The sequence below is a fragment of the Bombina bombina genome, chromosome 7 (assembly GCF_027579735.1).
Source record: "Bombina bombina isolate aBomBom1 chromosome 7, aBomBom1.pri, whole genome shotgun sequence".
NCBI classification, from domain to species: Eukaryota; Metazoa; Chordata; class Amphibia; order Anura; family Bombinatoridae; genus Bombina; species Bombina bombina.
Window position 1 is genome coordinate 125,497,103 of NC_069505.1, and position 17,635 is coordinate 125,514,737.

Consider the following 17,635-nt stretch of genomic DNA (forward strand, 5'->3'; position numbering starts at 1 on the left):
ATTGAAGGTTTGAGGCAACCCTGTGTTGAGAAAGTCTATGGCACTATTTTCTCAACATATATACGTATAAACACATTAACAAATAAACATGGCAAACACTGTCCCTAGGCTTATAACAGTATAATAAATACAATAATATAGCCTAATATGCTGAAACATATCAGCAGAGGATATGGAATAGGTGTATACTGATGACCCAACAGGAGGAGGCAAAGGACAGGTGCCTGTGAACTCCTCTAATAGCAAAATATCTGGAGCACATTTATTCGTCACCTACCTCTAGCGGAGGCAAAGACAAGTCTAGTTACCATAGAGGTGGGAGGAGTTTTATAGAAGTAATGGATCGTGGACTCTCACCACCTGTATAAAACATATTTTATCATGTTTAAATAGTGCTGTGTAACTTACGTGATACGTTAAATGTCTATTTTATGTAGAAAGCTGGGGAAATGTGATGTAGTAAAAAAAACATCTATTTTCTGAAATACCTTCTCATTATAGATCATAGTTTAAAAGACCTCAATGTGTTCTTTAATCATTAATTGTTGTTCAGTTTCTAACAGGTGTGAGAGCTGCAAGCATGACTCACTGCCAGAAATCACACTGCTCGGCGTGAATCTTTTTATATCACCCAGGGTATTATTGGCAACCTGCAATATGCTTTGTCAGTTTGTTATAAACAAAGATGTAGGCAGCAAAACAAACTAAAAACACCAAGGGGCCAATTTATCAAAGTGTTAGCGGACATGAAACGATGTAGCGTATCATGTCCGCCGCACATCGATAAATGCAGACAGCATACGCTGTCGCCATTTATCATTGCACAAGCAGTTCTGGTGAACTGCTTGTGCAATGCCGCCCCCTGCAGATTCACAGCAAATCGGCCGCTAGCAGGGGGTGTCAATCTGCCCGATCGTATAGGATCGGGCGGATTGAAGACCACAGCCTCAGAGGCAGTGGACAAGTTATGGAGCAGCAGTCTTTAGACCGCTGCTTCATAATTACTGTTTGCGGCAAGCCTGAAGGCTCGTGCGGAAAAGGGGGCATCAAGCTCCATTCAGAGCTTGATAATTCGGCCCCCAAGACTGTTGTTTTTATATTCATCGTTTTACATTTTATTGTATTGTTTTGCACAAGAATAATAGTTTGTGTTTTATTGTTGTGGAATTTCAAGCTGTCAGATTTGTTTTTTGTACTTTTTTTTATTAAGGTTACAATTAGCTTTGCCCCATTAACATCTTCAGATTTTCCCTGAAGTTAATTTTGGATGAATTCTGTTCATGCAGGCATTCGTTTTGTCAGAATATTTGTAAAAGAAATTTGTTCATGAACAAAATTTGTTCCTATTATTTCCAGTGGGAAGCAAGGTATGCAACTAATTTTAACAAATGATCTTATATATCTTATAATTTTTAGCAACAAGTTACTTATATACTAGCAATTTTGCAAAATATTCTTTGAGGTGAGCAAAAGAGATGGCAAATGACATGGAACACTTAAAGGGCCATAATACCCAAATGTTTAAACACTTGAAAGTGATGCCGTATAGCTGTAAAAAGCTGACTAGAAAATATCACCTGAACATCTCTATGTAAAAAAGAAAGATATTTTACCCCAAAAGTTCCTCAGTAGCCACATCCCATTGTAAAGTATTTCTAATTCTAAGCAGTATATTAGTATGTCTGTCCTGGGACAGCTAAGGGGATGAGCCTCGTGCACTCTCATATTATTTCCCTATTCAGGTTAAAGGAAGCTTACTATGAAATCTCATGAGAGTTAAGTCAAATCTCATGAGATCACAGTAAAAGAGTTCATGACCTCAGCACTGCTGATGCTGATTGGCTGCAGTTCATTTCTTCATTTTTATTTTTTTTTTTACCTGCAGCTGGGCAGCAGCTGAGTATAACGTTTTACACAGAACTTACTCTGCTGAGCTGAGGAGATTGTTAGGTAAAATATCTTCCTTTTTTACATAGAGATGCTCAGGTGATATTTTCCTGTCAGCTTTTTACAGTTATACTGCATCAGTTTCAAGAGATTTAGCATATGAGTATTATGTCCCTTTAAGGAACATGGCTGTGCTTTACCTAGTCTTCAACCTCCATATGCTAGGTGAAGCTTGACAAGCCTGTATGACTAAAAACAACATTTACTGCCTCTAAACATATATATATATATATATATATATATATATATATATATGTATATATATATGTATATGTGTGTGTGTGTTTCTGTATACATATGTATTTATGTATTTATATATATATACATATAAACACACAAATAAATATGTATAAGTGCATTGGAGCCTATTGCAGTTAAGTAGATGAAAACATGTAAAACCATATTTATGCAATATTCATATTTAATAAAGTGTTATACTGTTTTTGTATTGTACTGCAAATGCAGGACATTCCAATGTTCCGCACATAGAAGAATATGTTCTATGTATTTATAAATAGATATTCCTATATATAACTGTATATATCTATACCTATATATAATCATGTGTATATATAGGTATAGATATATATTGCACTAAAATACCATCAGATATATGTAGAAATATGTATTTATAAATAAATAGAATATATTCTGCAATGTGAAGAACATTGGAATGGGAAATATTCATATTTTCATGTCGGGTTAGCGCACTTGGGAATATAGGATTGTGTTTGCGCGCAAGTAGGGTGTTAGGTTTTTCCTCCCACTTTTTTTTCTCCATTGACTTCTATGGGGGAATATGTTATTGCAAGCACAATATTCTAAATATGTCTTTTAACGCACGTCGGGTTAGCGTACATACGAAAACTGTTTACTTTCAACTCATAATATGAGCGTAACCCTATGCGCGCAGAAAGCTTTCTTCTAGCTTAGTTAACGCTCGTGCAGGAGTGTTAAATAGCGCTCCACTTGTACTTTGGCCCTAAATCAGTTAATGAGGTTTCTTGTATTGAAAAAAGAAAGCAGCTAATAACACCAGTACATGCTACATTAGTCTATAACCTGATACTGTAGAGAAATAATCATTCTAATAATAATCATGATTCCCCAAAACCACAACTTTCATACGGTCATTTTATGCAGCCATCTTGTATTTAAATATATAGTGCACTTTACCTGGACAGAGAAATTTCCAGTTGCAGCCTTCTCGAATGCAATCTCTAGCTTTTGTTCCATGTTCCGCACATAGCTGCACGAATGTATATTTGCTTCGGCACCCATTAACTTTAGCACTACACAATATAGAAAACATATGCAAATTATTCCTAATGGGCAACAACAACATTTAATCATTAACTACTTACTTTGCGCTTTATTCTCCATTAATGTAACACTGGGTTTGATTATATTTTATAAGTTGAACAGTTCTACATCTTCTCAGAAACCATATGAGGATTTCTGTACATACATTATTTTATAGCTATCAGTTTGTCACTGTGTTCTATCTTGTCTGTTCCTAGGAGGAGTTACATAAAGAAACAGGGGAGGAACAATAGGCTGGGCAACCTGTACAAAAGTATCAGGACCAACCAGAGCAGGGGGAGTAAATGTAATAAACATTTGTTACTGCTAGAGTTTGTCTCAAATGCAAAAATCAGAGTTCTCCCCCTGTGTGCTATACATAAACATAATAAGTAAGCCTGCCCTTTGGGCAGGGTGAGAGGGGTACCTGCCCAGGGCCCTGCCCATTGGGGGCCCCCACAAGGTCAGGGGTGAGGGTATGAGAAGGTGCAATGTGCATCCTGTATTTAGTTTATGGTACTAGAGGGTGTACTGTATAGTGTTTATCTTTATATAGGTAACAGGCGTGAGCCATACAGGGAGGTATGGCAAACAAGGGGAGGAGAATAAGTGTGCTGGATTATTGGCCCCCACAAATTTGTATGCCAGGGGCCCTGCATTCAATAAGGGTGGCCCTGATAATAAGTATACTACCTTCAGGAGGAAAGAAGAAGACATGTATTTAAGATATTTTGCTCAATATGACAGGTATGTATGCAACAAACAATATTTGTATAATAGTATTATAATATAGTTTTTAAAACACATGCACGGCCTACCTATGTATGCTGTCATGGAAAGAAGCTAAGGTTTAAGAAAGGAACCCAACAGATAAAGAGGCAAATTTGATAGCACAAGTAAATTGGAAAGTTTTTTTTAATTATTAAATTATAGGCTTTATCTAAATCATTAAAGTTGAAATTTAGCTTTGTCCTTTTAAAACATAAACTCTGGGTGACACAGGCCCTTTGTAATTTCCCTAGACACGCAAAATACGGAAATGGACTTCACTCAAACTGGACCGGGTACACACTAGAACTCACAGACAGCATTTAAATATAACTGTGTGCTAAGAAAGTGCCATACTTTTTATGTGTTGTGTTAATATTTTTGCCGTGACAAGGGATGAGTATTCAGTCCATATATATATATATTATATATATATATATATATATATATATATATATATATATATAGCCCCGCCCCCCCCTTGACATGTGCAATTTTTACCCAAGTGACTAAAATGTATATGCACTTTATTCTTAAGTATAGTCAAACTTGGAAATGTTGTAAAGCTAGTAACACACAAACACAGAAACATGCAGACACACTCATACACTGAAACACACACTCATACCTAAAGATTCACATATAGACATGCTAGCAGACACGCAAAGAAACACACAAACAATCTCAGACACAGACACCCACACAGACACTCAGCACTTGTTTACATTGACCTGACAAGTAATGAGGTAGTCTACAGTTTTGTCTAAAAAGGAGATTTACAAGACAAAATATGGAGCTCTGATTATCTTTTTGTCAAGGAAGATGCCAACTATATGATGACAACAGTATGCAGTGGCTGAAAGGAAGGGCCCTGAACTGCCTAAACAATAATTTAAAGGTTAAGTGGTGGATTGGTGACGTCCAGAAAAGTCCCATTAGTCTCAAAGTCTGTAGAAAGATGTGAATAAACAGTAGTTAGGTCAAAATATCCTAAAAAGGAACAGACAATGGACACACACATACACAAACTCAAACACAAACTTGCACATACACCCAAGGAATCACCCACAGAGACAGCCTCAGAAAACACAGACATACACACTCATAGACACCCACAGAAAACACACAAAGACATGCACACACACACAGCGATACCCACATAAAACACACAAAGACATACACACACACCCTCACAGAGTCATCCACAGTAAATGCACAAGGACAGACAAACAAACCCTCACAGAGAGATCCACAGAAAAAATACATACAAACTCATAATTAGAGACACCAACAAAAGCACAAAGACATAAACACAGACACCCACAGAAACACTCACAGGAGGTAAAATTTATGCACATTGCCATCCCCTAAATCAACAGTGTGTGACATGCATGATAAAAAAATAGCGGAACTTAAGGGATAACTTTTTAAAGAATCATATTTGTAAATGTGCAAACAAAAATACTTCTGTGAATTCAAAATTGTACATTATTTTTCTCTCAAAATGGGTAGATGAAGATAAGTACTTTGGAAAGGTTGACATATGTTTGGGGTCCCCCCTCCCATTTTTCCCAACCAAGAGCACCACTTCAAATCTGATGTACAAATGTTCCTATCTGTCAGCTGTACTTTTGGATTTTGAAAATGCTGTACTCTATATGGTCTTGGTGGAACCATATGCCGTGGCACTAGGTCTCATACCATTAAAACTGGTTAAATGCAGGATTTAGGCTTGTTTGTATGTATTTTAAAATTAAGTCAGCTGTGGTGTAAACTGAACAGTGTTAAGTTAACCTGTTTTGTTTCAAACACTGAGCAATCTTAGCCTGAGAGTATAACATTTTATGTAGATGTAAAAATCTTAGATAAAATGCCTCCTGGCATCTGAAAAGTCCTTGCATAAAGGGGCAGTAAACTGGAATGTAATTAAAAAAAAAATATATATATATATATATATATATATATATATATAAACAAATCATATCTGCCAAAAGGGCACCTACCATTTGTGTATTGAGGAGGAAACATTAATGCATGGTTTTAAATATAGAATTTCTACAGCATTGTCAAATAATCATAAATACACTGCTGCATATTGCTAAAAAAAATGTGTTTTATGGACCCCTGGCCCCACCACACAACTACCACACTGAAGTTACAATCTGAAATTGCACAAATAAATAAAAAAACATTTACTAAGTAGGTCCTACATACTCTGCAAATTAAAGTGATCTGCCGCCTGATTCTGGCATACACTGTACAAACTGAAGTGCCAAGTCTGTCTCACACTGTGCATAGTGGTTTAGTGCACACTCAGAAATCCTCTCAAATGCTAATGCTTTACTCCTCGTAATGATATTTCCCCATGCTCAATAGCACTCTGCTGTAGCGCCCTCTGGTGGCTGCCAAAATGTTAAAAAAAAAAAAAAATAGTAATTGTGCTTGCCTCCTGGTGCCCCCCGCCCCACTGGGCCCCTGACAGGAGTCACCCTATTCACCCCCTGATGGCGGCCCTGCATGTTATATATGTAATGGATGTTATTAAACAAACATGGAACTCCAATTTTATATATTTCATGATTCAGCTAGAGCACTGGTTTTCAAACCTGTCCTCAGGCCTCCCCAACAGGCCAGGCTTTCAGGATTACCTTGGATGAGAGCAGGTAAAATAACCATGTTTACTAATCAGTTGATTATTTCTCCTGTGCTCCAGTTCAGATATCCTCAAAATGTGGCCTGTTAGGGAGGTCTGAGGACAGGTTTTAAAATCAGTGTGCTAGAGCGTACAAACAACTTTCCAAATTACTTCTATTATCAAATTTGCATCATTTTCTTGGTATCCTCCATTAAAGGGAGCAGCAATGCACTACTGAAAGCTAGCTGAGGTCATCATGTGTGCCAATCACAAGAGGCATATATGAGCAGCCACCAATCAGCAACTAGCTCCCAGCAGTGCGTTGCTGCTCCCTAGCCTACCTAGGTATACTTTTCAACAAAGGATACCAGGAGGACAAAGCAAATTATATAATAGTATAGTAAAAGTATATTTGAAAGTTGTTTAAAATTGCATGATATGTCCAATCATAAAGGTTTAATTTTTGACTTTACTAACACTTAAACAGATTTCTGCAGTCAGAGGAGATATGTGCAATTACAAAAAGATTTGGTTTAGAAAAACACCAGACACAGCAGTAGTTCAGAGGAATAAAAAAACAATTATAAACATTAAAGTAATATCATTTTAGCAGTGCTTAAAGGGACATGAAAAGTGATGCAGCATAGCTGTAAAATGCGGACTAGAAAATATCACCTCAATATCATGTAAAAAAGGAAGATATTTTACCTCAAAATTCCCTAGGTATTAACACCCCACTGTAAAGTAACTTTAAGAAGCCAATAAGAATGCCAGACAAGGGAGTGTGTGTCTGGCATGTGCAGGCACAGTCATGTTATTTCCCTATTCAGTTTAAGGAAGATTACTATGAAATCCAACCATATTTCAGTGAAATCTCATGAGATAAAAGTAAAGCACTACCTCAGCACTGCTGCTGCTGATTGCCTATTGTTTTTTTTTGGGGGGGGTCCAACTTGCAACTGGACAGCAGCTGAAGTATAACTGTTCACAGATCACTTACTCTGGTGAGCTGAAGAAATTGTGAGGTAAAATATCTTCCCTTTTTACATAGAGATGTTCAGGTGATATTTTGTTGTCAGCTTTTTAGTTATGCTACATCACTTTCAAGTGATTTAGCATATGAGTATTATGCCCCTTTAAGAATGCTTCTTCTATATGTGTACATAATATACAACTAAAGTATGTTCTTTCTTTCTGTTATATATTTAGTTAAAGCCATCGCTTATCCAACTATTTTCTAATTAATCTATTTTACCTATACTGGATACTTGTATAAACACATTTTTTCCCCTGTAACTGCAATGTTTATGGTATTATCAGTTTTTAGGATTGATCCATTAGTACAATAAAGGGGTATTCTTATTAAGGTATGCACTTGCCTGTTTTTAACTGTAAGGTGTATGCAGGAATTGGATCCCATGGTTCAGCAAGCACTGGCACAGACTGAAGACTTGTTATGTGTTGAAACAGTTTGGGAATGTAAAGGAAAGCTTTTGATTTAACAACTTCAGATATAGCTGAAGGAATATACACAGTAGAATTCACCAGCACAAAGTATAAGATTGTCACATTGCTTGTGTTCACCTGAAAAATAATAAAAACAAAAAATAAATCTTTCACAACATAGCAAGTAATGACATAACTTTTCTAATAAACTTTAATTAAAAAAGAACAAGCCAATAATTAATACAAATTAAAGCTGACATTACGTTACATTTACTTACATTTAACTGTGTCCTATTAACCAACACTTGTATAGGCTGCTTAAAAACTTGGTACAAGGTCTGATTAAGAGCTTCTGTCCAATTCTGAACAACATTTGCCTCTTCTGCTGACGTCAGTTTCTTTGACATAGTCAGAACTGAACAAAATACAAATAATTTTAACAATGTTGTTAGAGAGGGAACAAACTAAACATTAACAGGTAAAATACACTATTTATCTCTCCATCAGCTACATTCCTAAGACTTTATTTTATCATTTATCTGTAGCTATCAGTCTATTATCTGTCTAGATAATCTAATATCTAGTATCTAAAGCAGACAAACAGCTATAAACAAAGCTGGAAGGATGGATAAACAGACAAATGGACAGACAGACAGATATATAGATCTTGCAATGCCATTCGCTTAAAAATGCTGGAATGAAGAACGTAAAACAGTAATATAACATACCTGTTTTCAACATGGCTTCAGATGATAGTGTGCATTCCAAAGCAATAGATGTCGTCGTCAAGAACGTTAATGGGGTTGTAGCAATGGTGCTGGCAACAGCTGTTGTATTTATTGTGGGTGCCACAGGAATTATTGTATTTGCAGGTATGGTCCTAGATGTTAAAGCTGATGTAAAGTTATGTGGGGATGTTGTTGATAGTTTTGTGGTATTGATACTCGTGACTGTTGAGGGAACTGTCTTTGTTGTGTTAGATGAATGTGTTTGTATTTCTGGATGTTTTGTGGTTATACTTACAACTGAGGCTGGAATTATAGCAGTAGTTGGTGTATGTGTGTCTGTAGGTGTGAATGATGTAGGATGATCAGTGGTAAGTTGTGTTGGAGATTTGGAAGTAGTTTTTATATGTACGGTGGCCTCTAATGTACTTGAAGTCAATGGTGTTACATAACTTGTGGGTATAGTGTAGGATGCATGTGGTGAAGAATTTAGCATTTTAGTTGATGAACTATTATTTTCTGATGAAACTGTTGACAATTCACCAGTTGATACTGAAGATAAAGCTGTAAAAACAGAATAAGATATATTTGTTTGACTGGGGGCAGTAGTGTATGGGATGGATTGTGACTGATGAGAGATTGTGGTGTTTGATGGAATATGAGATGGGGTATGAAGTGCAGGAATTGTGGTGACTTCTATAAGAGTGCTGCTTCCACTAGAATGCACGGTTTCTGAACTGACAAAGGCTGAAATGTTAGTAGTCACCGTGGACCACAAGGTTTGTCCCTTTGTTGTAGGCAATAAATTATCTTTAGCTGTAGAATTTTCTATAGTTGTTGATGTTGAATGCATTGTAGTTGTTGGAAATGTGGAAGATGTTTCACTATAGGTTGCGTTTGTCAAAACAGAAGTTTTAACTGAAAATGTTGATGCAGTGGATTCAGCTGGAGAAGAAGTAATGTTAAATGTTTCTGAAAGGTCAGATGTGGGTATTGATGATAATGAAGTAACAATGGTAGAATAAAATGTGTCATATATTTCAGTTGGGCTTGTGTGATTTAAATTGTCAACTGTTTTACTGGATGGTGCTGGCGAAGATGTTGGTGAAGATGTGGCTTCAGTCATTTCTGCTTGACCAGATATTGTTTTCGATGATAATAAAGCCATAGTGGTAAAATAATCAGTAGCAGAAATGTCAGTAGTCTGGAGACTTGTTTGATCTATATTATCAACTGTTCCACTGGAAGTGACAGTAATTGATGGTGGTAAAGAAGTGTTTTCAATCCCTGCAAACTGGTCAGATGTGGGCTCAGATGAAAATGAATTAATTACAGTAGAAAACTCAGTAGAAATCATTTCCGTAAATCCTGGGCTTGTCTGATTTAAAAAGACAACAGTGGCAGTAGAAGTAATCTCGGTGCTTGCAGTCTGGTCAGACTTTGTTTCTGATGAAAATAAAGTTATAAGAGATATTTCAGTATTTTCTGGGCTTGTCTGATTTAAATAGTCAACTGTTCCAATGTATGTAGTATTAGTAGAATCTGGTGGAGAAGTGGTTTCAGTCCTTGCTAGCTGGTCAGATGTTGATTCAAATGATAATGAAGTCATAACAGTAGAAAACTGAACAGAACTGAGTTCCGTTTTTCCTGAGCTTGTATGATTTGAATAATCAACCATTCCACTAATTGTAATATCACTAAATGCTGATAAAGTGGTTCCATTCCTTGCAACCTGGTCAGATGTTGATTCAGATGATAATGAAGTTATAACCGTAGAAAACTTGGTGGGAATAATTTCACTACTTTCTGAGCTTGTGGGATTTGAATCGTCAACTCTTACACTGGATGTGATAGATAATGAAGTCATACCTGTAGGAAACTCAGTATCATTGATTTCAGTAATTCCTGGGTTTGTTTGATTTAAATAGTCATTTGAGCCACTGGATGTGACATTATTAAATGCTGATGAAAGAGTGGTTTCAGTTTTTGCAAATTCATCAGATGTTGCTTCAGTGGATAATGAAGCGGTAACAGTAAAAAACTCACTATAAGTTATTTCACTACTTCCTGAGGTTGTCTGGTTAAAATAGTCAACTGTTCCAATGGGTGTGGCACTAGTAGAGGAAGTGGTTTGAGTCATTGTAAGCTGGTCAGGTATTGGCTCAAATGATAATGAATTCATAATGGAAGTGATTCCAGTACTTACTGGGCTTGTCTGATTTACATAGCCAGTTGTTCCACTTGATATGACACTATTAGGCACTGATGAAGATGGCATCTGGTCAGATGCAGATTCAGATGATAATGAAGTCACAAGAGTAAAAAACTTGGTACCAATTTTGGAGCTTGTCTGATTTAAAATTCCGGCTGTTACACTGGATGTGTCACTAGTAGATAGTGAAGAAGTGGTTTCTGACCTTGAAAACTGGTCAGATGATAATGAAGATGTTGACTCATATGATAAAGAAGCCATAATGGTTGCAGATTCATCACTTTCTAGGCTTGTCTGATTTAAATAGTTACTTGTTCCACTTGAAATGACACTAGATGCTAATGAATAAGCGGTTTCTGTTCTTGTAATCTGGTCAAATGTTATTTCCGTTAATAATGAACTCATAGGAGTAGAAAGCCTGGCACCGGATACTTCAGTACTTTCTGGGCTTGTATAATTTAAATAGTCAAATGTTTCACTGGATTGGACAACAGTAGACTCTGGTAAAGATGTGGTTTCAGACATTGAAAACAGGTTAGTTATTGGTTCAGATAATAATGAAGTCATAAAAGTAGAAAACTCAGTAGAAAGAATTCCATTAATTCCTGTGCTTGTCTGATTTAAAATGTCAACTGTTCCACTGGATGTGGCATTAGTAGATGCTAGTGAAGAAGTGGTTTCTGTCCATGCAAGCTGGTCGGAAGCTGATTCAGCTGATAATGTGGTCATAACAGTAGAAAACTCATTGTAGGTGATTTCAGAACTTAATATGTTTGTCTGGTTTAAATGGTCAACTGCTGTTTCACTGGATATCAAACTAGTAGATGCTGGTGAAAAAATTTCTGTTCCTATAAGCTGGTGGTCAGATATTGTTTTAGACAATAATGAAGTCATAAATGTAGGAAACTCTGTAGAAATAATTTCAGTACTTTTTGGAGTTGTCTGATTTAAATAGTTATCTGCTACACTAGGTGTGACACTAATAGATTCTGGTGAAGAAATGTCAAAATGAGTGGTTTCAGTCATTTCAAGTTGGTCAGATGTTAATATTGGGGTCATAACAGTAGAAAACCTGGTATAGGGGATTTCAGTACTTACTGGGCTTTGACTTAAATAGTCAACTGCTGCGCTGGATGTGACATGAGTAGATGGTGAAGAAGTGGTTTCAGAAAAGTCAAACTCTTTAGATGCTGTGTCAGATGATATTGAAGTAATAACTGTAGAAACTACTGTAGCAAATATTTCCCTATTAGCTGTATTTTTAAGATATTCTACTGTTTCCCTGGGTGATACACTAGTCAATGCAGCTGAGGTTAGTGATGATGATAGCGACTCTACCTCTATTATTGATGATGATGATGATGATGATGATGATGATGATGATGATGATGATGATGATGATAAAGAAGATTGGGATAATAAAGGTGGGTCTAGTAGTGTTGAAGATAAAACTGTTGATATTGAAGTTGTTGATGTTGGAGGTGACAATGTTAATAACAGGAGGGGAGTCAATGGTGAGGCTGGAGAAAATGATGACTGTTCAGATGACAATGATAATGAAGGTTCTTGGGAATATGATAATGATTGTGATGTTAATAATAATGATGACTGTGACGATGACAATGATGATATTGGTGGAGGAGTTGAACTTTTGACAGCCCTGTTAAAATCATACAGTGATGTTGACTGAAATGATGGTGATGGTACCATATTGGTATCATTCAAACCTGATGTTTCAATGGTTCCATCCTCCAATTGGGATGAAGGGTCTGTTGAAGATTCAGGAGAATTAAATTCTTCTAGCAATATAGTTACATTTTCATGTAAATTGATGGTTGTGTTGCTATCATAAGTCCTGCTTGACAATGTTGTTAAAATGGCATATAGGCTGACATTCTCTTGTACTTGTCCATCTATCTCTGTTAAATCATTCCTTGACGGGGACCATGTTATTTCTTTGGAAGGCCAAGATGGTGCCATTGTGGAGGCATCAGTTAAACTACGCTCTGACAAAGGTGTTGAATGTCCTGCAATGATACATCCATTAATTATGTTAATTTCATTATATATACAATTCCAATCAATAACTAATATTGTTTACTCAACATAGTTTAGATGCCATTAGCATATTACTTGAATATCCAATGCCAGGCCACAAAATCTGGCATACAATAATCTAAAGTTGGAAAATCATCTGTATAGTTACTAAACTCATAAGTCTGGTTGTACCTAAATATAAGAATAAACAGATAAGATCAAGTTACTTAAATAATAATAAAACAAACATTTCATTTTCCTACCTCCTGTATCATGTGCCATTAGCCAATCACAAAATGCTTATACTGTACATTCTGTGAATTCTGGCACATGCTCAGTAGGAGCTGGTGCCTCAGAAAGTGTGCATATAAAAATATTGTGCACATTTTGTTTATGGGTAAAATTAAAAGTTGTTTAAACCTGCATGCTCTATCATAGTTCAGGAAATGTGTCAAATCTTTTGTCTTCCTGACACAGAGTATGGCTATGCTAGTGTACTACCCAATGTACTATCAATAAACTATGGCCTTTTTAAATTGCAATTGCTTATGGTGCCTTCATTACTCCTTTTTGTTGTTACTGCATCTAAGAAACACCCAACAGATCTGCACCAGTGCTGCCCAGGTCCAAGAATGAAATGAAAACTTCCCCCCTCCCCAACTCTTCATCCACTACAGTCTAAGTAAAGCCCTAGTCAGAAGTCTCACATGTTTTATATAAGGGCATGCTAATACTTGGCTAATGGACACCATATGCATAGGGTTGCCATATTGCTGCTTTAAGGGAGACACATATGAAAAATACATATGTAAGGGTTCATATAATGGAACATTATTCAAACATTTCTTTAAACAGCCCCTGATATATGTATTCTTCATAAGTGTCCTCCCTTAAAAAGCGGCAATATGGCAACCTACATATTCCTCGGAACGATTAGTATATACTAGTATTGAGTTTTTTACATTTTTATATATTTCCAGACATCAGTGTCGTTTATTAATTATTTTTATGTATGTTTGTTTTAACATAGTATTAATAATATATTATAATGATTATAATGAAATAGAGACCAAAATATATAAGATACAGATCTATCCAAACCTGCATTAATTTGCTCTTTCTTTAATTTGTTGGTTTTAGTTAACTATAGAGGGGACTTATAGTTTTTAAGGAAGCCGTGTTTGGTAGTGTTCCTGATAAATATATTTAACCATTTTTTTAACTAAAACAGCTGTTTGTAAAGCTGCCTTGCAGTAGTTGCTGCACTGTAAAATGCTGGTGCAGTAGAGCTTAAAGGGTCAGTAAACCTTAAAATTAATGTTATATAATTCTGCACATAGTGCAGAATTATATAGCATTATATTAGCCAAACTTTATAACAGAGAGCGGGTCCGTAAAACAGCGTTTTTTGTTAAAAATGAAAAGGGAATATTATGGGTTATAAAGTTTGGCTAATATAATGTTATATAATTCTGCACTATGTGCAGAATTATATAACATTAATTTTAAGGTTTACTGTCCCTTTAAGTGCACTTCCAACAACAAGAGCAAAGTAAGTTTACGCAGTGACCCAGAAGTAATCAGGAACTTGGCCTGCAATCACATCTGGTCACATGTAGTATCTTTAGGAAAGAATCTGACTTTGCATTAGGCAGAAGCATGAACCAAATGAACAGTTGTACTGTATGTGTATGTTATGGACAGCAATCAGCTGGCAAGCTTCTCTGAATAGATAAGAGTTCAAATAACATTTTAAAAAGAAGAAGGATTGTGTAGTAGATGTAGAAGATACTACAGTCCAGTGCAGAACACTAGAAAAGGTGCAACAGGGGAACTATATTAAAGGGACAGTTTACTAAAAAATGTCCTCCCCTTTAATTTTTTCCCAATAATCTTCTTTACCAGCTGGAGTGTATTAAATTATTTACAAGTATTTCCTTTACCCTTATTTTGGCATTTGAAATATTTGATTTAGTCGGTGGTATCCCCACCTATACTGAAAGTTTCTAGCCTTAGGTCCAAGCTATAGATAAGCTATGTAAACACAGCCAGTAGAAGAAAAAGTCCCAGTGAGGTATAGAAGAGATAAAGAAATAAAATGTTAATTTTCTATTGTTCTCTCCGAGTATTAGTCTTTGGTTTGTGGACAGATATAAGATAAAGAAGCATGTACATGTACACAATGTGATAAAGTAATGAGATCTGATTATACCTACAAGCTCAACCCATTTTATTAAGTTGTGGCTTCAAAACACAAAATCGGCTATTTCATATACACAAATACACCTCAAAAAGCAAATTCTCATACATTTTATGCTCTGCAGTTGGTTAAAAAAGTATTTGGCAACACATTAAGGTAAAACAATTTTACAGTATACTGTCCCTTTAAATGGACCAAGCAAATAGCGTATGTTAGGAGACGTTTCAGTATTGTAATAAAGTAGAAATAATGAGCTTAAAGGAACATGAAACCCTACACTTTTCTTTCATGATTTCGGTAAAACATTCTTTTTTTAATTATCATCTTTCCAATACACTTAGCACTGCGGAATCTGTTGGCGCTCTACAAATAACCAATAATAATAATAATAATATACTTCTGTTATCAAATTTGCTTAATTTGTTTAGTATTCTTTGTTGAAGAAGCACCAAGGCACTACTGGAAGCAAGTTAAACACATCAAGAGACAATGACAAAAGGCAAATATGTGCAGACACCAATCAGCAGTGAGCTTCCAATAGCACACTTCTGCTCCTGAGCCTGCCTAGTTATATCTTTCAACAAAGGAAACCAACAGTAGAGAGCAAATTAGATAATTGAAGTATAATGGAAAGTTATTTTAAAATTGCATATATAATTAATGCATATATAATTAATGCATATATAATTTTCTATAGTCTTGCAATAAATGAACACATCAGCCAAGCATGAAAACTTTCTGAATACATTAAAACCTTGTTAGCTGCCGTTGTTTTTCAATTACCAAACTCCCCCAACCTGTTGCCTTATTTTAGCAGACAAGATCTGTCATTGTCATATTGGTGGAACCAGAGATAAATTACAGGAAAAGTACAGCAAAATAATATCAAGAATATAAGTTTCAATGTTTAGTTCCTATAAATTAAAATAAATCATAGGAACTAAACATTTATACCTATATTCTGGATATTATTTTATATTTAAACAACTAACATAATTATAAAATATACATCTACATATAATTTTCAAGCTAATCTTTGCTTTGAATACATCTAATATTTAGCATGCGTAATATCCCTTTAATGATATTGTTCTTTTGCTGCACATAAACAAACATATACCTTTAATAATAACCAATAATGGAAAAAAATAAATGTGTTTAAAGGGACACTCAAGTCAAAAATGTTATGATTCAAATAGAGCAGCAAATTTAAGCAACTTTTGTATTTACTTCCATTAACAAAATATGCACAGTCTTTTTATATTTACACTTTTTGAGTCACCAGCTCCTACTGAGAGCATGTGCAAGAATTCCCAGAATATACGTATATGCATTTGTGATTGGCTGATGGCTGACACATGATACAGGGGTTGTGGAAATAGGCATAACTTTGAAATTTGTCAGAAAGAAATCTGCTACTCATTTGGAGTTCAAACTAAGTGCTGTTGCATTTTATAATGTATTTGTTGTTTATGCAAATCTACTGTATTTACTGGTCCTTTAAAGCTCTAAAATCCAGGGAAATACATATTGTACAATATCTTTAAAGGGACATAAAACCCAAACATTTTATTTTATGATTCAGACAGAACATGTGATTTTAAACAACTTCCCAAAAATGCCTCTTTTTGTTGGTTCACCAGATGTCTTCATATAGCTCCAAGTAGTGCATAGCTACTCCTTCAAAAAAGAATACCAAGAGAATGAAGCAAATTGGATAAAATAATTAAATTGGAAAGTTGTTTAAAATCACAAGCTCTATTTGAATCATTAAAAATAAAAAAAATAAAAAATTTTGGGTTTCATGTACCTTTAATATGTTTATCTTTTTAATTTTTGATGTTTGCAAATTATGGTCAGATCAAACAATCACAGTGTAGGATGTTGAAGGGTGAAAGTTCAGGATGCATGATGCATCCTAGCCTTTCCGGGAACAGTGTGGAAAAAACACATTTTCAGTGTGGAAAAAGACACATTTTCAGAGGAAAACTACAGCAAACTACATAATAAAAGTATTTTAACAACACATAATTAAGCATTGTATGGGCAGCACATTTTGAGAGTAATGTCTCTTTTAATACATAGCAGTATATTGTTTCACAATAACATACCAATAAAGCTCCTAAACAACCTGCCACTAAGCCTTATCAAGGAACTGGCCAACATACATCAGGCATTTGGCATCAGTATAATTTTAGCAGCCCAGGAAAGCAGAAGGACATTTCAAACGCATGAGCACACTGGTCAGTAAGCCAATAATAATCTGCATTAAAGAACACAATATATAATAATATAGTCTGGTATATCAGCTATGATAACAAGAGTAAACCTCTGTTTAGCAAATCTCTCATGTAGTCTCGGGA

At 35.4% G+C, this 17,635-nt stretch overlaps 1 protein-coding gene across 1 annotated transcript in view; it reads right to left on the bottom strand.

The window, feature by feature from the left end:
* The window catches only part of KIAA1549L (KIAA1549 like), a 316,552-nt gene that overhangs the window by 204,654 nt on the left and 94,263 nt on the right, over nucleotides 1-17,635 (bottom strand). The window contains exons 2-5 of the mRNA XM_053689305.1: nucleotides 8,827-13,062; nucleotides 8,377-8,513; nucleotides 8,032-8,236; nucleotides 3,124-3,239 (exon numbers count right to left, since the gene is read on the bottom strand). Coding sequence (XP_053545280.1) covers nucleotides 3,124-3,239; nucleotides 8,032-8,236; nucleotides 8,377-8,513; nucleotides 8,827-13,062 — 4,694 coding nt within the window. The remainder of the gene's footprint in view (nucleotides 1-3,123; nucleotides 3,240-8,031; nucleotides 8,237-8,376; nucleotides 8,514-8,826; nucleotides 13,063-17,635) is intronic.